General features: G+C 46.9%; 1 protein-coding gene across 1 annotated transcript in view; it reads right to left on the bottom strand.

Moving 5' to 3' along the window:
• The window catches only part of LOC115127151 (CSC1-like protein 2), a 116859-nt gene that overhangs the window by 29172 nt on the left and 65197 nt on the right, over positions 1-22490 (bottom strand). The window contains exons 17-19 of the mRNA XM_065008452.1: positions 12755-12908; positions 10314-10420; positions 464-550 (exon numbers count right to left, since the gene is read on the bottom strand). Coding sequence (XP_064864524.1) covers positions 464-550; positions 10314-10420; positions 12755-12908 — 348 coding nt within the window. The remainder of the gene's footprint in view (positions 1-463; positions 551-10313; positions 10421-12754; positions 12909-22490) is intronic.

Genomic DNA, 22490 nt, shown 5'->3' with positions numbered 1-22490 from the left:
CTTTTATATATATATATATATTTGTTTTACTCCATGTGTAACTCTGTGTTGTTGTTTACTCCATGTGTAACTCTGTGTTGTTGTTTACTCCATGTGTAACTCTGTGTTGTTGTTTACTCCATGTGTAACTCTGTGTTGTTGTTTACTCCATGTGTAACTCTGTGTTGTTGTTTACTCCATGTGTTTTACAACTCTGTGTTGTTGTTTGTGTCGAACTGCTTTGCTTTATCTTGGCCAGGTCACATCTGTAAATGAGAACTTGTTCTCAACTAGCCTACCTGGTTAAATAAAGGTGTTCTCAACTAGCCTACCTGGTTAAATAAAGGTGTTCTCAACTAGCCTACCTGGTTAAATAAAGGTGTTCTCAACTAGCCTACCTGGTTAAATAAAAGGTGAAATAAAAATAAAAAAAATAACTAAAAATAAATATGATATTCATTTATTTAAAAAAGACATGTAGTACCTGCTGAGTCCTAGAGAGGGCAGCAGTAAGACCATAAAGATGAGGAAGGTGTAACATTTATGCATGGTGGTCCTGTTCTCTCCAGACCTATTAGAATACACGGAAAAGTCAAAACGATCAACATTACATACCCACAGCTCTCTGTGTGGCTCTACCAGGTAAGACAGGTCCCAGATCAGTTTGTGCTGGTTTTCCAAATTCCTACATGCTGGACCATAAGGAGTTGGAAATACAGCACCAAACAGATCTGGGACCAGGCTAACCAGGTGACAACAGAGAACACTTAGTTAATGATATAATGTAGCTCTTCATTTATTATATATACACAGCACACAAACATCCACTGATGTCCACTCTAATACTGTACACACAGGAAAACATCCCCCGATGTCCACTCCAATACTGTACACACAGAAAACAGTGCGAGTGTCTTTAGTTGTACCAGGTCCAGTGTTTGTGTGTGTCGCCAGGCAACAGCAGGGTGCATGTGACCTTGTCTAGTGCAGTAGTGTCCAGGAAGAGGTAAGTTGCAACAACGCCCGCTTACCACGTGCTTGCATACTCTCGCTTACAGTTCGCTGCCGCCGGCCCGTTGTGGTGGACCGGGGAGCACAAGTTTCCCCTTGCCGGTATAAAGCCTCCCGCGGTGCCTCCTCGCGACGTTACCGGGTTGTCTTGAAACTCCAGACTAACCCGGCAGGGGATCTCGGAGCTGCGGTGTGCCTCCTCGCGACGTTAACGGGTTGTCTTGAAACTCCAGACTAACCCGGCAGGAGATGCATCTGTACAAGCCCACCTCTGTGTGGGACAAGCCCTGGCAGCCATCAACCACTGCCTTGTGGGTTAGTCTGGTACGACTAAAGGTTAGGGGAGCACACCCTGAGAGAAAAGCAGCGTGCTTGCCGGCGAGCGGCAGGCGGATGCCAACAGACTGGAGGTCCGGCAGCCTCCTGCAGCTGTGGAAGATACTGGTCCTCCTGGGTCCCCCCCAAGGAGGAATGCACCCTCAAGCAGCACTTTAAATAACTTCCTTTGCGCCGCCGGTATCCTCTTCCGACCTCTGTGAAGTCATCAAACCGGAAACCGGACTAAAGCCTGGCGGCGTTGGGGTGTCTGGTGACGGGGGCAGGAGTAAATGCACCGGGAGTCCTTAAAATCAGACCCCCTGCACGCCAGCGGCGCAGGGCTATTATGGGTCACCAGCAGTTGGGAGTTGGCAGCTGCTCTCAGCAGACCCCTGTGTGACTGAGCAGCGCTATTAAGGAGCCACACTGCTCACCCCGGCTGGGGAGAGGCCTAGAAATTGCACTCTCACTAGATAGGCTACAACACACCTATCGGGAGTTCCACTCAGCGGTTGAAAAAAATGCGAAATAAAATAATTCCCCTGAAACTGGCGACATGGAACATCGGAACTCTTCTGGACACTGACGTTGATAAACGATAATGAACCCCAATCGGAGAACAGCTTTGATTGGCGCAGAACTAAGGCGCTACAATATTGACATTGCTGCCCTGAGTTAGACCAGGTTCCTGGATGAATGGTCCCTGAAAGAGGAGGGAGAAGGTTACACTTTCTTCTGGAAAGGTTACCCTCCGGGTGGACAACATCAGCACGGTGTGGGACTGGCAATTAAGATTATGGAGGCCATGGTCACCCAGCACCAACTGTAAGAGTATGGAGGCCATGGTCACCCAGCACCAACTGTAAGAGTATGGAGGCCATGGTCACCCAACACCAACTATAAGAGTATGGAGGCCATGGTCATCAAGCACCAACTGTAAGAGTATGGAGGCCATGGTCACCCAGCACCAACTGTAAGAGTATGGAGTATGGAGGCCATGGTCACCAAGCACCAACTGTAAGAGTATAGAGTATGGAGGCCATGGTCACCCAGCGCCAACTGTAAGAGTATGGAGTATGGAGGCCATGGTCACCAAGCACCAACTGTAAGAGTATGGGGTATGGAGGCCATGGTCACCAAGCACCAACTGTAAGAGTATAGAGTATTGAGGCCATGGTCACCAAGCACCAACTGTAAGAGTATTGAGGCCATGGTCACCAAGCACCAACTGTAAGAGTATGGAGGCCATGGTCACCCAGCACCAACTGTAAGAGTATAGAGAATGGAGGCCATGGTCACCCAGCACCAACGGTAAGAGTATAGAGTATGGAGGCCATGGTCCCCCAGCACCAACTGTAAGAGTATAGAGTATGGAGGCCATGGTCCCCCAGCACCAACTGTAAGAATATAGAGAATGGAGGCCATGGTCACCCAGCACCAACTGTAAGAGTATAGAGTATGGAGGCCATGGTCCCCCAGCACCAGCTGTAAGAGTATAGAGTATGGAGGCCATGGTCACCCAGCACCAACTGTAAGAGTATAGAGTATGGAGGCCATGGTCATCAAGCACCAACTGTAAGAGTATGGAGGCCATGGTCACCCAGCACCAACTGTAAGAATATGGAGTATGGAGGCCATGGTCACCAAGCACCAACTGTAAGAGTATAGAGTATGGAGGCCATGGTCACCCAGCACCAACTGTAAGAGTATGGGGTATGGAGGCCATGGTCACCAAGCACCAACTGTAAGAGTATTGAGGCCATGGTCACCAAGCACCAACTGTAAGAGTATGGAGGCCATGGTCACCCAGCACCAACTGTAAGAGTATAGAGAATGGAGGCCATGGTCACCCAGCACCAACGGTAAGAGTATAGAGTATGGAGGCCATGGTCCCCCAGCACCAACTGTAAGAGTATAGAGTATGGAGGCCATGGTCCCCCAGCACCAACTGTAAGAATATAGAGAATGGAGGCCATGGTCACCCAGCACCAACTGTAAGAGTATAGAGTATGGAGGCCATGGTCCCCCAGCACCAGCTGTAAGAGTATAGAGTATGGAGGCCATGGTCACCCAGCACCAACTGTAAGAGTATAGAGTATGGAGGCCATGGTCATCAAGCACCAACTGTAAGAGTATGGAGGCCATGCTCACCCAGCACCAACTGTAAGAGTATGGAGTATGGAGGCCATGGTCACCAAGCACCAACTGTAAGAGTATAGAGTATGGAGGCCATGGTCACCCAGCACCAACTGTAAGAGTATGGGGTATGGAGGCCATGGTGACCAAGCACCAACTGTAAGAGTATAGAGTATTGAGGCCATGGTCACCAAGCACCAACTGTAAGAGTATTGAGGCCATGGTCACCAAGCACCAACTGTAAGAGTATGGAGGCCATGGTCACCCAGCACCAACTGTAAGAGTATAGAGAATGGAGGCCATGGTCACCCAGCACCAACGGTAAGAGTATAGAGTATGGAGGCCATGGTCCCCCAGCACCAACTGTAAGAGTATAGAGAATGGAGGCCATGTTCACCCAGCACCAACTGTAAGAGTATAGAGTATGGAGGCCATGGTCACCCAGCACCAACTGTAAGAGTATAGAGTATGGAGGCCATGGTCCCCCAGCACCAACTGTAAGAGTATAGAGTATGGAGGCCATGGTCCTCCAGCACCAGCTGTAAGAGTATAGAGTATGGAGGCCATGGTCACCAAGCACCAACTGTAAGAGTATAGAGTATGGAGGCCATGGTCACCCAGCACCAACTGTAAGAGTATGGAGGCCATGGTCACCCAGCACCAACTGTAAGAGTATAGAGTATGGAGGCCATGGTCACCCAGCACCAACTGTAAGAGTATAGAGTATGGAGGCCATGGTCCCCCAGCACCAACTGTAAGAGTATAGAGAATGGAGGCCATGGTCCCCCAGCACCAACTGTAAGAGTATAGAGAATGGAGGCCATGGTCCCCCAGCACCAACTGTAAGAGTATAGAGTATGGAGGCCATGGTCACCCAGCACCAACTGTAAGAGTATAGAGTATGGAGGCCATGGTCCCCCAGCACCAACTGTAAGAGTATAGAGTATGGAGGCCATGGTCCCCCAGCACCAGCTGTAAGAGTATAGAGTATGGAGGCCATGGTCCCCCAGCACCAACTGTAAGAGTATAGAGTATGGAGGCCATGGTCCCCCAGCACCAACTGTAAGAGTATAGAGTATGGAGGCCATGGTCCCCCAGCACCAACTGTAAGAGTATAGAGTATGGAGGCCATGGTCACCCAGCACCAACTGTAAGAGTATGGAGGCCATGGTCACCCAGCACCAACTGTAAGAGTATAGAGTATGGAGGCCATGGTCACCCAGCACCAGCTGTAAGAGTATAGAGTATGGAGGCCATGGTCCCCCAGCACCAACTGTAGAGTATAGAGAATGGAGGCCATGGTCACCCAGCACCAACTGTAAGAGTATAGAGAATGGAGGCCATGGTCCCCCAGCACCAACTGTAAGAGTATAGAGTATGGAGGCCATGGTCACCCAGCACCAACTGTAAGAGTATAGAGTATGGAGGCCATGGTCCCCCAGCACCAGCTGTAAGAGTATAGAGTATGGAGGCCATGGTCCCCCAGCACCAACTGTAAGAGTATAGAGTATGGAGGCCATGGTCCCCCAGCACCAGCTGTAAGAGTATAGAGTATGGAGGCCATGGTCCCCCAGCACCAACTGTAAGAGTATAGAGTATGGAGGCCATGGTCCCCCAGCACCAACTGTAAGAGTATAGAGTATGGAGGCCATGGTCCCCCAGCACCAACTGTAAGAGTATAGAGTATGGAGGCCATGGTCACCCAGCACCAACTGTAAGAGTATGGAGGCCATGGTCACCCAGCACCAACTGTAAGAGTATAGAGTATGGAGGCCATGGTCACCCAGCACCAGCTGTAAGAGTATAGAGAATGGAGGCCATGGTCCCCCAGCACCAACTGTAAGAGTATAGAGAATGGAGGCCATGGTCCCCCAGCACCAACTGTAAGAGTATAGAGTATGGAGGCCATGGTCACCCAGCACCAGCTGTAAGAGTATAGAGAATGGAGGCCATGGTCCCCCAGCACCAACTGTAAGAGTATAGAGTATGGAGGCCATGGTCACCCAGCACCAACTGTAAGAGTATAGAGTATGGAGGCCATGGTCACCCAGCACCAGCTGTAAGAGTATAGAGAATGGAGGCCATGGTCACCAAGCACCAACTGTAAGAGTATAGAGTATGGAGGCCATGGTCACCCAGCACCAACTGTAAGAGTATAGAGTATGGAGGCCATGGTCACCCAGCACCAACTGTAAGAGTATAGAGTATGGAGGCCATGGTCACCCAGCACCAACTGTAAGAGTATAGAGTATGGAGGCCATGGTCCCCCAGCACCAACTGTAGAGTATAGAGTATGGAGGCCATGGTCCCCCAGCACCAACTGTAGAGTATAGAGTATGGAGGCCATGGTCACCCAGCACCAACTGTAAGAGTATAGAGTATGGAGGCCATGGTCACCCAGCACCAGCTCTAAGAGTATAGAGAATGGAGGCCATGGTCCCCCAGCACCAACTGTAAGAGTATAGAGAATGGAGGCCATGGTCCCCCAGCACCAACTGTAAGAGTATAGAGTATGGAGGCCATGGTCCCCCAGCACCAGCTGTAAGAGTATGGAGGCCATGGTCCCCCAGCACCAACTGTAAGAGTATGGAGTATGGAGGCCATGGTCCCCCAGCACCAACTGTAAGAGTATAGAGTATGGAGGGCATGGTCCCCCAGCACCAGCTGTAAGAGTATAGAGTATGGAGGCCATGGTCCCCCAGCACCAGCTCTAAGAGTATAGAGAATGGAGGCCATGGTCCCCCAGCACCAGCTGTAAGAGTATGGAGAATGGAGGCCATGGTCCCCCAGCACCAACTGTAAGAGTATGGAGGCCATGGTCCCCCAGCACCAACTGTAAGAGAATGGAGGCCATGGTCCCCCAGCACCAACTGTAAGAGTATGGAGTATGGAGGCCATGGTCCCCCAGCACCAACTGTAAGAGTATAGAGTATGGAGGCCATGGTCCCCCAGCACCAACTGTAAGAGTATAGAGTATGGAGGCCATGGTCCCCCAGCACCAACTGTAAGAGTATAGAGTATGGAGGCCATGGTCACCCAGCACCAACTGTAAGAGTATGGAGGCCATGGTCCCCCAGCACCAACTGTAAGAGTATGGAGGCCATGGTCACCCAGCACCAGCTGTAAGAGTATAGAGAATGGAGGCCATGGTCACCCAGCACCAACTGTAAGAGTATAGAGTATGGAGGCCATGGTCCCCCAGCACCAACTGTAAGAGTATAGAGTATGGAGGCCATGGTCACCCAGCACCAACTGTAAGAGTATAGAGTATGGAGGCCATGGTCACCCAGCACCAACTGTAAGAGTATAGAGTATGGAGGCCATGGTCCCCCAGCACCAACTGTAAGAGTATAGAGTATGGAGGCCATGGTCCCCCAGCACCAACTGTAAGAGTATAGAGTATGGAGGCCATGGTCACCCAGCACCAACTGTAAGAGTATAGAGTATGGAGGCCATGGTCACCCAGCACCAACTGTAAGAGTATAGAGTATGGAGGCCATGGTCACCCAGCACCAACTGTAAGAGTATAGAGAATGGAGGCCATGGTCACCCAGCACCAACTGTAAGAGTATGGAGGCCATGGTCACCCAGCACCAACTGTAAGAGTATGGAGTATGGAGGCCATGGTCCCCCAGCACCAACTGTAAGAGTATAGAGTATGGAGGCCATGGTCCCCCAGCACCAACTGTAAGAGTATGGGGTATGGAGGCCATGGTCACCAAGCACCAACTGTAAGAGTATGGAGGCCATGGTCACCCAGCACCAACAGTAAGAGTATGGAGGCCATGGTCACCCAGCACCAACTGTAAGAGTATAGAGTATGGAGGCCATGGTCACCCAGCACCAACTGTAAGAGTATAGAGAATGGAGGCCATGGTCCCCCAGCACCAACTGTAAGAGTATAGAGTATGGAGGCCATGGTCACCCAGCACCAACAGTAAGAGTATGGAGGCCATGGTCACCCAGCACCAACTGTAAGAGTATAGAGAATGGAGGCCATGGTCCCCCAGCACCAACTGTAAGAGTATAGAGTATGGAGGCCATGGTCACCCAGCACCAACTGTAAGAGTATGGAGGCCATGGTCACCCAGCACCAACTGTAAGAGTATGGAGGCCATGGTCCCCTCTTACATGGTCCCCCAGCACCAACTGTAAGAGTATGGAGGCCATGGTCACCCAGCACCAGCTGTAAGAGTATAGAGTATGGAGGCCATGGTCACCCAGCACCAGCATGTCATTAGAATGTCTCAGGAATGCTCGCCGCAGAAGATCCTGTATGGCCAGCTATACTTCAGCCCTAGGGGGGGGGGCAGATGAAAACGCTGCTGAAGAAGTGCAACATCAAACCCACAGACCTAGAGGACGCTGCTGCCGACCGTTCCAGCTGGCGATGGTCAGAGGTGGACAGAGGTGGACAGAGGTGGTCAGAGGTGGTCAGAGATGGGAGGAGGTGGACAGAGGTGGTCAGAGGTGGGAGGAGGTGGACAGAGGTGGTCAGAGGTGGTCAGAGGTGGTCAGAGGTGGTCAGAGGTGGGAGGAGGTGGGAGGAGGTGGACAGAGGTGGTCAGAGGTGGTCAGAGGTGGGAGGAGGTGGGAGGAGGTGGACAGAGGTGGTCAGGAGGTGGTCAGAGGCGGTCAGAGGTGGACAGAGGTGGTCAGAGGTGGTCAGAGGTGGTCAGAGGTGGACAGAGGTGGACAGAGGTGGACAGAGGTGGACAGAGGTGGTCAGAGGTGGACAGAGGTGGTCAGAGGTGGTCAGAGGTGGGAGGAGGTGGACAGAGGTGGTCAGAGGTGGACAGAGGTGGTCAGAGGTGGGAGGAGGTGGTCAGAGGTGGGAGGAGGTGGTCAGAGGTGGGAGGAGGTGGTCAGAGGTGGTCAGAGGTGGACAGAGGTGGTCAGAGGTGGTCAGAGGTGGTCAGAGGTGGGAGGAGGTGGTCAGAGGTGGTCAGAGGTGGGAGGAGGTGGACAGAGGTGGGAGGAGGTGGACAGAGGTGGGAGGAGGTGGTCAGAGGTGGTCAGAGGTGGTCAGAGGTGGACAGAGGTGGTCAGAGGTGGGAGGAGGTGGACAGAGGTGGGATGAGGTGGACAGAGGTGGTCAGAGGTGGTCAGAGGTGGGAGGAGGTGGACAGAGGTGGGAGGAGGTGGACAGAGGTGGTCAGAGGTGGTCAGAGGTGGTCAGAGGTGGGAGGAGGTGGTCAGAGGTGGTCAGAGGTGGGAGGAGGTGGACAGAGGTGGGAGGAGGTGGACAGAGGTGGGAGGAGGTGGTCAGAGGTGGTCAGAGGTGGTCAGAGGTGGACAGAGGTGGTCAGAGGTGGGAGGAGGAGAGGAGCACAAAGAGACAGCAAAAACAGCTCAGGAGTTTGTGGATCTCGTAAATATGAAATAGTCCGGGTGGCTATTTGATTAATTGTTCAGCAGTCTTATGGCTTGTGGGTAGAAGCTGTTAAGGAGCCCTTTGGACCTAGACTTGGCGCTCCGGTACCGCTTGCCGTACGGTAGCAGAGAGAACAGTCTATGTCTTGGGTGGGCCTTCCTCTGACACCGTCTAGTATATGGGTCCTGGATGGCAGGAAGCTTGGCCCCAGTGGTGTACTGGGCCATACACACTACCCTCTGTAGCATTGCCTAGCAGTTGCCATACCAGGCGGTGATGCAGCCAGTCAGGATGCTCTCGATGGTGCAGCTGTAGAACTTTTTGAGGATCTAGGGACCCATGACAAATCTTTTCAGTCTCCTGAGGGGGAAGAGGTGTTGTCGGACCCTCTTCATGACTTCTTTGTTGTGTTTGGACCCTGAGAGTTTGTTGGTGATGTCGACACCAAGGAACTTGAAACTCTCGGCCCGCTCCACCACAGCCCCGTCGATGTGAATGGGGGCGTTTTCGGCCCTCCTTTTCCTGTAGTCCACGATCAGCTCTTTTGTCTTGATCACGTTGAGGGAGAGGTTGTTGTCCTGGCACCACACAGCCAGGTCTCTCACCAAATAATTCACTGTTAACTCAGAAGTGGGAGTCATCATCAGATACAATGGACTAGCATAACGTGTGTCCTGTGTGTGTGTGAGTCGTAGTGTCCAGTGTGTGTGTGAGTCGTAGTGTCCAGTGTGTGTGTGTGAGTCGTACAGTGTCCAGTGTGTGTGTGAGTCGTAGTGTCCAGTGTGTGTGTGAGTCGTACAGTGTCCAGTGTGTGTGTGAGTCGTAGTGTCCAGTGTGTGTGTGTGAGTCGTACAGTGTCCAGTGTGTGTGTGAGTCGTAGTGTCCAGTGTGTGTGTGAGTCGTACAGTGTCCAGTGTGTGTGTGAGTCGTAGTGTCCAGTGTGTGTGTGAGTCGTACAGTGTCCAGTGTGTGTGTGAGTCGTACAGTGTCCAGTGTGTGTGTGAGTCGTACAGTGTCCAGTGTGTGTGTGAGTCGTAGTGTCCAGTGTGTGTGTGAGTCGTACAGTGTCCAGTGTGTGTGTGAGTCGTACAGTGTCCAGTGTGTGTGTGAGTCGTACAGTGTCCAGTGTGTGTGTGAGTCGTACAGTGTCCAGTGTGTGTGTGAGTCGTAGTGTCCAGTGTGTGTGTGAGTCGTACAGTGTCCAGTGTGTGTGTGAGTCGTAGTGTCCAGTGTGTGTGTGAGTCGTAGTGTCCAGTGTGTGTGAGAGAGAATGGTACCGTGTCCAGTGTGTGTGTGAGTGAGAGAGAATGGTACCGTGTCCAGTGTGTGTGTGAGTGAGAGAGAATGGTACCGTGTCCAGTGTGTGTGTGAGTGAGAGAGAATGGTACCGTGTCCAGTGTGTGTGTGAGTGAGAGAGAATGGTACCGTGTCCAGTGTGTGTGAGTGAGAGAGAATGGTACCGTGTCCAGTGTGTGTGAGTGAGAGAGAATGGTACCGTGTCCAGTGGGCCTCGAAGAAGGCAGAGTAGTATACGATGGTTGGTAGCAGGGCGGAGAAGGCCCACAGCAGCAGGGTGGGGAAGAACTGGGTCACAATGGGGTTCTGGAGGAGGAGAGGAAGAGAGGGAGGAGGGGAAGGAGAGGGAGAGAGGTAGAGAGGTGGAGGATGAAGAAGAGAGGGAGGAGGGGAAGGAGAGGGAGAGAGGGAGAGAGGTGGAGGATGAGGAAGAGAGGTAGAGAGGAAGGAGAGGAAGAAAGGGAGGAGAGGTAGAGGATGAGGAAGAGAGGTAGAGGATGAGGAAGAAAGGTAGAGGATGAGGAAGAGGTAGAGGATGAGGAAGAAAGGTAGAGGATGAGGAAGAGTGGTAGAAGATGAGGAAGAGGATGAGGAAGAAAGAGAGGAGAGGAAGAGGATAAGGAAGAAAGGTAGAGGATGAGGAAGAGAGGTAGAGGATGAGGAAGAAAGGTAGAGGATGAGGATGAAAGGTAAAGGATGAGGAAGAGTGGTAGAGGTAGAGGAAGAAAGGTAGAGGATGAGGAAGAAAGGTAGAGGATGAGGAAGAAAGGTAGAGGATGAGGAAGAAAGGTAGAGGATGAGGATGAAAGGTAGAGGATGAGGAAGAGAGGTAGAGGATGAGGAAGAGAGGTAGAGGATGAGGAAGAGTGGTAGAGGATGAGGAAGAGTGGTAGAGGAAGAGGAACAGAGGTAGAGGATGGAGGGGTGGAATATTGCAGATGAAGGTTAACAGTTAAGGTTAGTTATAGTACACAGACTAATGCCCCTTTTCCACTATCGTGTCAACCAAACCATACTCTGCTGGCTCCTGTCCAGCTCAGCTACAGCATGGTGGGTGTGTAACCAGTCCGGTGGAGGCTTGATTCAGTCATGTGAAAAGGGTCAAACTGACCTGCATCCCAAATGGAACTTTATTTCCTTATATAGTGCACTAAATAGGGAATAGGGTGCACTAAATAGGGAATAAGGTGCACTAAATAGGGAATAGGGTGCACTAAATAGGGAATAGGGTGCACTAAATAGGGAACAGGGTGCACTATATAGGGAATAGGGTGCACTACATAGGGAATAGGGTGCACTACATAGGGAATAGGGTGCACTACATAGGGAATAGGGTGCACTACATAGGGAATAGGGTGCACTATATAGGGAATAGGGTGCACTATATAGGGAATAGGGTGCACTAAATAGGGAATAGGGTGTACTACATAGGGAATAGCGTGCACTAAATAGGGAATAGCATGCACTAAATAGGGAATAGGGTGCACCTAATAGGGAACAGGGTGCACTAAATAGGGAATAGGGTGCACTAAATAGGGAATAGGGCGCACTAAATAGGGAATAGGGCGCACTAAATAGGGAATAGCGTGCACTAAATAGGGAATAGCGTGCACTAAATAGGGAATAGGGCGCACTAAATAGGGAATAGGGTGCACTAAATAGGGAATAGCGTGCACTAAATAGGGAATAGGGCGCACTAAATAGGGAATAGGGTGCACTAAATAGGGAATAGGGCGCACTAAATAGGGAATAGCGTGCACTAAATAGGGAATAGCGTGCACTAAATAGGGAATAGGGTGCACTAAATAGGGAATAGGGTGCACTAAATAGGGAATAGGGTGCACTAAATAGGGAATAGGGTGCACTAAATAGGGAATAGGGTGCACTAAATAGGGAATAGGGTGCACCTAATAGGGAATAGGGTGCACCTAATAGGGAACAGGGTGCACTAAATAGGGAATAGGGTGCACTAAATAGGGAATAGGGTGTACTACATAGGGAATAGGGTGCACTACATAGGGAATAGGGTGCACTAAATAGGGAATAGTGTGCATTAAATAGGGAATAGGTCGCACTACATAGGGAATAGGGCGCACTATATAGGGAATAGCGTGCACTAAATAGGGAATAGGGTGCACCTAATAGGGAACAGGGTGCACTACATAGGGAATAGGATGCACTAAATAGGGAATAGGGTGCACTAAATAGGGAATAGGGTGCACTAAATAGGGAATAGGGTGCACTAAATAGGGAATAAGGTGCACTAAATAGGGAATAGGGTGCACAAATAGGGAATAGGGTGCACTAAATAGGGAATAGGGTGCACTATATAGGGAATAGGGTGTACTACATAGGGAACAGGGTGCACTACATAGGGAAAGGGTGCACTAAATAGGGAATAGGGTGCACTAAATAGGGAATAGGGTGTACTAAATAGGGTGCACTAAATAGGGAATAGGGTTCACTAAATAGGGTGCACTAAATAGGGAATAGGGTTCACTAAATAGCGTGCACTAAATAGGGAATAGGGTGCACTAAACAGGGAATAGGGTGCACTACATAGGGAATAGGGTGCTGTTTGGGACACACTCTGACATTCAACCTCCTGAGCTTCAGAAAGAGAGGCCAAAGGTGACTCACGTTGAGGTACTCGACAGGCTTGGTGACGTTGAACTTGTCCATGGTGGAGATGATGATGGCAGGGGTTGTGAGGAAGAAGAGGAGGAGGAAGAGGATACAGTTGATGATGAAGCATCTCAGCCACCAGGGGAACCCTCCAACTGACAGATGCTCCCTGGGAGAAAACAGGAGAGGACAGGTCAATCTATCAATCAATCACCAGGGGAACCCAGATGCTCCCTGGGAGAAACCAGGAGAGGACTGGTCAATCTATCAATCAATCAATCAATCACCAGGGGAACCCAGATGCTCCCTGGGAGAAACCAGGAGAGGACAGGTCAATCTATCAATCAATCACCAGGGGAACCCAGATGCTCCCTGGGAGAAACCAGGAGAGGACAGGTCAATCTATCAATCAATCACCAGGGGAACCCAGATGCTCCCTGGGAGAAACCAGGAGAGGACAGGTCAATCTATCAATCAATCACCAGGGGAACCCAGATGCTCCCTGGGAGAAACCAGGAGAGGACAGGTCAATCTATCAATCAATCACCAGGGGAACCCAGATGCTCCCTGGGAGAAACCAGGAGAGGACAGGTCAATCTATCAATATAGAACACAAAATTATCATCCATACAGGGTTCATACACATTTTCACAGATTGAAAAGTATTTAAAAATCCATTACTTTGAACCAAATGTCCATGACCAACAATAGTCTGCGCCTCTATATACGGAGTCCTCTGTAATTATTGCGACAGCGACACAAAGTGCACTTTGGATTGGAAAATACAATGACTATGAGGTTAAAGAGCAGACTGTCAGCTTTAATGTGAGGGTATTTTCATCCATATCGGGTGAACCATTTACCAATTATAGCAGTGTTTGTACCTAGTCCCCCCCCCCCCCCCCCATTTTAGAGGACCAAAAGTATCACTGATATGTGTATTAAAGTATACACGTTTAGTGTCTGGTCCCATATTCCTAGCACCCAATCACTACATCAAACTTGTGACTCTACAAAGTTGTTGGATGCATTTGTTGTTTGTTTTGGTTGTCCCCCCCCCAAAAAAAAAGGTAAATAATGTATTGTGTTATTTTGGAGTCACTTTTATTGACTCGAAACACTTGTATATTAATGTGGATACTGAAGAGCTGCTGGGTGTGCAGGCTTTTGATCCAGCCCTACTCCAACATATCAGAGACAGTTTATCAAGGTTAGAGGGGGACTGGAATAAAAGCCTGTACACCCATTCTCTCTCCTGGGGGGTGGTTAACCACCCACTATCTCTCCTGGAGGGTGGTTGACCACCCATTCTCTCTCCTGGAGGGTGGTTGACCACCCATTATCTCTCCTGGGGAAAGGGTGACCACCCATTCTCTCTCCTGGGGGGTGGTTGACCACCCATTCTCTCTCCTGGAGGGTGGTTGACCACCCATTATCTCTCCTGGAGGGTGGTTGACCACCCATTATCTCTCCTGGGGGGTGGTTGACCACCCATTCTCTCTCCTGGAGGGTGGTTGACCACCCATTATCTCTCCTGGAGGGTGGTTGACCACCCATTATCTCTCCTGGAGGGTGGTTGACCACCCATTATCTCTCCTGGAGGGTGGTTGACCACCCATTCTCTCTCCTGGAGGGTGGTTGACCACCCATTATCTCTCCTGGGGGGTGGTTAACCACCCACTATCTCTCCTGGAGGGTGGTTGACCACCCATTATCTCTCCTGGAGGGTGGTTGACCACCCATTATCTCTCCTGGGGGGTGGTTGACCACCCATTATCTCTCCTGGGGGGTGGTTGACCACCCATTATCTCTCCTGGGGGAAGGGTGACCACCCATTATCTCTCCTGGGGGGTGGTTGACCACCCATTATCTCTCCTGGGGGAAGGGTGACCACCCTTGATGTAAAACATTGCAACATTACAACCAAATACGTTTTATACCTTCTGAAATAATTTGCTCATTCAATATATCAAAGATGAAATGTAGGCAACACATCTTTTAATTCAGCTGAAGCAAGTCCCCTTCTCTAGTTCGGTCATAACTAGAGAAGTGTTTACTTTGTAGGCTGACGAGAATCTATTGAGTCACAATGTCTCCTAGATTATTCTATTTACAAATCAACTGGAAGTGTCTCCAAAACAAGATTTGAATAATCGAAAATAAATCGAAAATAATATTTTTTTTCCCCCAAAAAATGTTCACGATTCACAAATTATTATTTTGATTCACATGACTTCAACCTAAGGTGTATGTAAACAACCGACTTCAACTGTATTACCTCAACTACCTTGAGTAACCGGTGCCCCCTCACACGGACTCTGTACCGGTACCCCCTGTATATAGCCTCCACATTGACTCTGTACCGTAACACCCTGTATATAGCCTCCACATTGTCTCTGTACCGTAACACCCTGTATATAGCCTCCACATTGACTCTGTACCGGTACCCCCTGTATATAGCCTCCACATTGACTCTGTACCGGTACACCCTGTATATAGCCTCCACATTGACTCTGTACCGGTACCCCCTGTATATAGCCTCCACATTGACTCTGTACCGTTACCTCCTGTATATAGCCTCCACATTGACTCTGTACCGTAACACCCTGTATATAGCCTCCACATTGACTCTGTACCGGTACCCCCTGTATATAGTCTCCACATTGACTCTGTACCGGTACCCTCTGTATATAGCCTCCACATTGACTCTGTACCAGTGCTTCCTGTATATAGCCTCCACATTGACTCTGTACCAGTGCTTCCTGTATATAGCCTCCACATTGACTCTGTACCGGTACCCCCTGTATATAGCCTCCACATTGACTCTGTACCGGTACCCCCTGTATATAGCCTCCACATTGACTCTGTACCGTAACACCCTGTATATAGCCTCCACATTGACTCTGTACCGTAACACCCTGTATATAGCCTCTACATTGACTCTGTACCGGTACCCCCTGTATATAGCCTCCACATTGACTCTGTACCGTAACACCCTGTATATAGCCTCCACATTGACTCTGTACCGGTACCCCCTGTATATAGCCTCCACATTGACTCTGTACCGGAACACCCTGTATATAGCCTCCACATTGACTCTGTACCGTAACACCCTGTATATAGCCTCCACATTGACTCTGTACCGGTACCTCCTGTATATTGCCTCCACATTGACTCTGTACCGTAACACCCTGTATATAGCCTCCACATTGACTCTGTACCGTAACACCCTGTATATAGCCTCCACATTGACTCTGTACCGTAACACCCTGTATATAGCCTCCACATTGACTCTGTACCATAACACCCTGTATATAGCCTCCACATTGACTCTGTACCGGTACTTCCTGTATATAGCCTCCACATCGACTCTGTACCGGTACCCCCTGTATATAGCCTCCACATTGACTCTGTACCGGTACTTCCTGTATATAGCCTCCACATTGACTCTGTACCGGTAATTCCTGTATATAGCCTCCACATTGACTCTGTACCGGTACTTCCTGTATATAGCCTCCACATTGACTCTGTACCGATACTTCCTGTATATAGCCTCCACATTGACTCTGTACCGGTACTTCCTGTATATAGCCTCCACATTGACTCTGTACCGGTACTTCCTGTATATAGCCTCCACATTGACTCTGTACCGGTACTTCCTGTATATAGCCTCCACATTGACTCTGTACCGGTACCCCCTGTATATAGCCTCCACATTGACTCTGTACCGGTACCCCCTGTATATAGCCTCCACATTGACTCTGTACCGATACTTCCTGTATATAGCCTCCACATTGACTCTGTACCGGTACTTCCTGTATATAGCCTCCACATTGACTCTGTACCGGTACTTCCTGTATATAATCTTGCTATTGTTATTTACTGCTTATTTATTTGTTATTCTTTATTTGGGGGGTCTCCTTAAAACTGAATTGTTGGCCATCTAAGTAAGCATTTCACTGTAAGGTCTACTACACCTGTTGTATTCAGCATTTCACTGTGAGGTCTACTACACCTGTTGTATTCAGCATTTCACTGTGAGGTCTACTACACCTGTTGTATTCAGCATTTCACTGTAAGGTCTACTACACCTGTTGTATTCAGCATTTCACTGTAAGGTCTACTACACCTGTTGTATTCAGCATTTCACTGTGAGGTCTACTACACCTGTTGTATTCAGCATTTCACTGTGAGGTCTACTACACCTGTTGTATTCAGCATTTCACTGTGAGGTCTACTACACCTGTTGTATTCAGCATTTCACTGTAAGGTCTACTACACCTGTTGTATTCAGCATTTCACTGTAAGGTCTACTACACCTGTTGTATTCAGCATTTCACTGTGAGGTCTACCTACACCTGTTGTATTCAGCATTTCACTGTAAGGTCTACTACACCTGTTGTATTCAGCATTTCACTGTAAGGTCTACTACACCTGTTGTATTCAGCATTTCACTGGGAGGTCTACTACACCTGTTGTATTCAGCATTTCACTGTAAGGTCTACCTACACCTGTTGTATTCAGCATTTCACTGTAAGGTCTACTACACCTGTTGTATTCAGCATTTCACTGTAAGGTCTACTACACCTGTTGTATTCAGCATTTCACTGTGAGGTCTACTACACCTGTTGTATTCAGCATTTCACTGTAAGGTCTACTACACCTGTTGTATTCAGCATTTCACTGTGAGGTCTACTACACCTGTTGTATTCAGCATTTCACTGTAAGGTCTACTACACCTATTGTATTCAGCATTTCACTGTAAGGTCTACTACACCTGTTGTATTCAGCATTTCACTGTAAGGTCTACCTACACCTGTTGTATTCAGCATTTCACTGTAAGGTCTACTACACCTGTTGTATTCAGCATTTCACTGTAAGGTCTACTACACCTGTTGTATTCAGCATTTCACTGTGAGGTCTACTACACCTGTTGTATTCAGCATTTCACTGTAAGGTCTACTACACCTGTTGTATTCAGCATTTCACTGTGAGGTCTACTACACCTGTTGTAGTCAGCATTTCACTGTAAGGTCTACTACACCTGTTGTATTCAGCATTTTACTGTAAGGTCTACTACACCTGTTGTATTCAGCATTTCACTGTAAGGTCTACTACACCTGTTGTATTCAGCATTTCACTGTGAGGTCTACTACACCTGTTGTATTCAGCATTTCACTGTAAGGTCTACTACACCTGTTGTATTCAGCATTTCACTGTAAGGTCTACTACACCTGTTGTATTCAGCATTTCACTGTGAGGTCTACTACACCTGTTGTATTCAGCATTTCACTGTAAGGTCTACTACACCTGTTGTATTCAGCATTTCACTGTAAGGTCTACTACACCTGTTGTATTCAGCATTTCACTGGGAGGTCTACTACACCTGTTGTATTCAGCATTTCACTGTAAGGTCTACCTACACCTGTTGTATTCAGCATTTCACTGTAAGGTCTACTACACCTGTTGTATTCAGCATTTCACTGTAAGGTCTACTACACCTGTTGTATTCAGCATTTCACTGTAAGGTCTACTACACCTGTTGTATTCAGCATTTCACTGTAAGGTCTACTACACCTGTTGTATTCAGCATTTCACTGTAAGGTCTACTACACCTGTTGTATTCAGCATTTCACTGTGAGGTCTACTACACCTGTTGTATTCAGCATTTCACTGTGAGGTCTACTACACCTGTTGTATTCAGCATTTCACTGTAAGGTCTACCTACACCTGTTGTATTCAGCATTTCACTGTAAGTTCTACTACACCTGTTGTATTCAGCATTTCACTGTAAGGTCTACTACACCTGTTGTATTCAGCATTTCACTGTGAGGTCTACTACACCTGTTGTATTCAGCATTTCACTGTAAGGTCTACTACACCTGTTGTATTCAGCATTTCACTGTAAGGTCTACTACACCTGTTGTATTCAGCATTTCACTGTGAGGTCTACTACACCTGTTGTATTCAGCATTTCACTGTAAGGTCTACTACACCTGTTGTATTCAGCATTTCACTGTAAGGTCTACTACACCTGTTGTATTCAGCATTTCACTGTAAGGTCTAGTACACCTGTTGTATTCAGCATTTCACTGTAAGGTCTACTACACCTGTTGTATTCAGCATTTCACTGTAAGGTCTACCTACACCTGTTGTATTCAGCATTTCACTGTAAGGTCTACTACACCTGTTGTATTCAGCATTTCACTGTAAGGTCTACTACACCTGTTGTATTCAGCATTTCACTGTAAGGTCTACTACACCTGTTGTATTCAGCATTTCACTGTAAGGTCTACTACACCCGTTGTATTCAGCATTTCACTGGGAGGTCTACTACACCTGTTGTATTCAGCATTTCACTGTAAGGTCTACCTACACCTGTTGTATTCAGCATTTCACTGTAAAGTCTACTACACCTGTTGTATTCAGCATTTCACTGCATTTCACTGTAAGGTCTACTACACCTGTTGTATTCAGCATTTCACTGTAAGGTCTACTACACCTGTTGTATTCAGCATTTCACTGTGAGGTCTACTACACCTGTTGTATTCAGCATTTCACTGTAAGGTCTACTACACCTGTTGTATTCAGCATTTCACTGTGAGGTCTACTACACCTGTTGTATTCAGCATTTCACTGTAAGGTCTACTACACCTGTTGTATTCAGCATTTCACTGTAAGGTCTACTACACCTGTTGTATTCAGCATTTCACTGTGAGGTCTACTACACCTGTTGTATTCAGCATTTCACTGTGAGGTCTACTACACCTGTTGTATTCAGCATTTCACTGTAAGGTCTACTACACCTGTTGTATTCAGCATTTCACTGTAAGGTCTACTACACCTGTTGTATTCAGCATTTCACTGTAAGGTCTACTACACCTGTTGTATTCAGCATTTCACTGTGAGGTCTACTACACCTGTTGTATTCAGCATTTCACTGTGAGGTCTACTACACCTGTTGTATTCAGCATTTCACTGTGAGGTCTACCTACACCTGTTGTATTCGGCGCACGTGACTAATAAAATTGGATTTGATTTAAAGGGTTTCCCGGCCCAAGCAGTCAAACTGACGTGATTGAACTATTATCGTTGTAAAATGACTTTTTGTGCGATTTTCTTTTCTTCTTATCGTTTTAAATGGAAAATGGATGAAAGTAAAATGGCAGTTTTAACAGTTTTAACATGAAGAATAAATTGTCACAACCTCTTGTAATTGAGAAGATTTGAATAGCTCTGACCGAGAGGGACTTGATTTCCACTCCATGACCCTTCACATACATACAGGACTGAGGCTGACACCAAGAGACCACGCCAGATATGCACATGTCTCAGCTGTGAGGTCATCTGATACCAGCACTCAGCAGTTCGCTAATCATCTACACCACTGGCCAGTTGTCACGAGATCACTTCCACAGTCAAAAAGAAAGCAGTCAGTCCACTCAGATATTTTGTTAAAAAAAAATATATATATATATATATTTTTGATCATTAATCCAATAAAAACCGTTCTGTAGGAATGAGGTGTGCAGTAGCCCGAATACATTATCACATCATATTGGCTATATGCCTGGTCTAATACATTATCACAGCATATTGGCTATATGCCTGGTCTAATACATTATCACAGCATATTGGCTATATGCCTGACCTAATACATTATCACAGCATATTGGCTATATGCCTGGTCTAATACATTATCACAGCATATTGGCTATATGCCTGGTCTAATACATTATCACAGCATATTGGCTATATGCCTGACCTAATACATTATCACAGCATATTGGCTATATGCCTGACCTAATACATTATCACAGCATATTGGCTATATGCCTGACCTAATACATTATCACAGCATATTGGCTATATGCCTGGTCTAATACATTATTACATCATATTGGCTATATGCCTGGTCTAATACATTATTACATCATATTGGCTATATGCCTGGTCTAATACATTATCACAGGATATTGGCTATATGCCTGGTCTAATACATTATCACAGCATATTGGCTATATGCCTGGTCTAATACATTATTACATCATATTGGCTATATGCCTGGTCTAAAACATTATTACATCATATTGGCTATATGCCTGGTCTAATACATTATCACAGCATATTGGCTATATGCCTGGTCTAATACATTATCACATCATATTGGCTATATGCCTGGTCTAATACATTATCACATCATATTGGCTATATGCCTGGTCTAATACATTATCACAGCATATTGGCTATATGCCTGACCTAATACATTATCACATCATATTGGCTATATGCCTGGTCTAATACATTATCACAGCATATTGGCTATATGCCTGGTCTAATACATTATCACATCATATTGGCTATATGCCTGGTCTAATACATTATCACAGCATATTGGCTATATGCCTGGTCTAATACATTATCACATCATATTGGCTATATGCCTGACCTAATACATTATCACAGCATATTGGCTATATGCCTGGTCTAATACATTATCACAGCATATTGGCTATATGCCTGGTCTAATACATTATTACATCATATTGGCTATATGCCTGGTCTAATACATTATCACAGGATATTGGCTATATGCCTGGTCTAATACATTATCACAGCATATTGGCTATATGCCTGGTCTAATACATTATCACATCATATTGGCTATATGCCTGGTCTAATACATTATTACATCATATTGGCTATATGCCTGGTCTAATACATTATCACAGCATATTGGCTATATGCCTGACCTAATACATTATCACAGCATATTGGCTATATGCCTGGTCTAATACATTATTACATCATATTGGCTATATGCCTGGTCTAATACATTATCACAGGATATTGGCTATATGCCTGGTCTAATACATTATCACAGCATATTGGCTATATGCCTGGTCTAATACATTATCACATCATATTGGCTATATGCCTGGTCTAATACATTATCACAGTATATTGGCTATATGCCTGGTCTAATACATTATCACATCATATTGGCTATATGCCTGGTCTAATACATTATCAAATCATATTGGCTATATGCCTGACCTAATACATTATCAAATCATATTGGCTATATGCCTGACCTAATACATTATCACAGCATATTGGCTATATGCCTGACCTAATACATTATCACATCATATTGGCTATATGCCTGGTCTAATACATTATCACAGCATATTGGCTATATGCCTGGTCTAATACATTATCACATCATATTGGCTATATGCCTGGTCTAATACATTATCACATCATATTGGCTATATGCCTGGTCTAATACATTATCATCAGCATATTGGCTAATATTATACATCTGGATGCCTGGTCTAATACATTATCACATCATATTGGCTATATGCCTGGTCTAATACATTATCACAGCATATTGGCTATATGCCTGGTCTAATACATTATCATAATACATTATCACATCATATTGGCTATATGCCTGGTCTAATACATTATCACATCATATTGGCTATATGCCTGGTCTAATACATTATCACAGCATATTGGCTATATGCCTGACCTAATACATTATCACATCATATTGGCTATATGCCTGGTCTAATACATTATCACAGCATATTGGCTATATGCCTGGTCTAATACATTATCACATCATATTGGCTATATGCCTGGTCTAATACATTATCACATGCCTGGTCTAATACATTATCACATCATATTGGCTATATGCCTGGTCTAATACATTATCAAATCATAATGGCTATATGCC

The sequence above is a fragment of the Oncorhynchus nerka genome, linkage group LG23 (assembly GCF_034236695.1).
Source record: "Oncorhynchus nerka isolate Pitt River linkage group LG23, Oner_Uvic_2.0, whole genome shotgun sequence".
Taxonomy (NCBI): Eukaryota; Metazoa; Chordata; class Actinopteri; order Salmoniformes; family Salmonidae; genus Oncorhynchus; species Oncorhynchus nerka.
The sequence above is the reverse complement of the archived record's forward strand: the minus strand, read 5'-3'. Positions and strand labels throughout refer to the sequence as shown.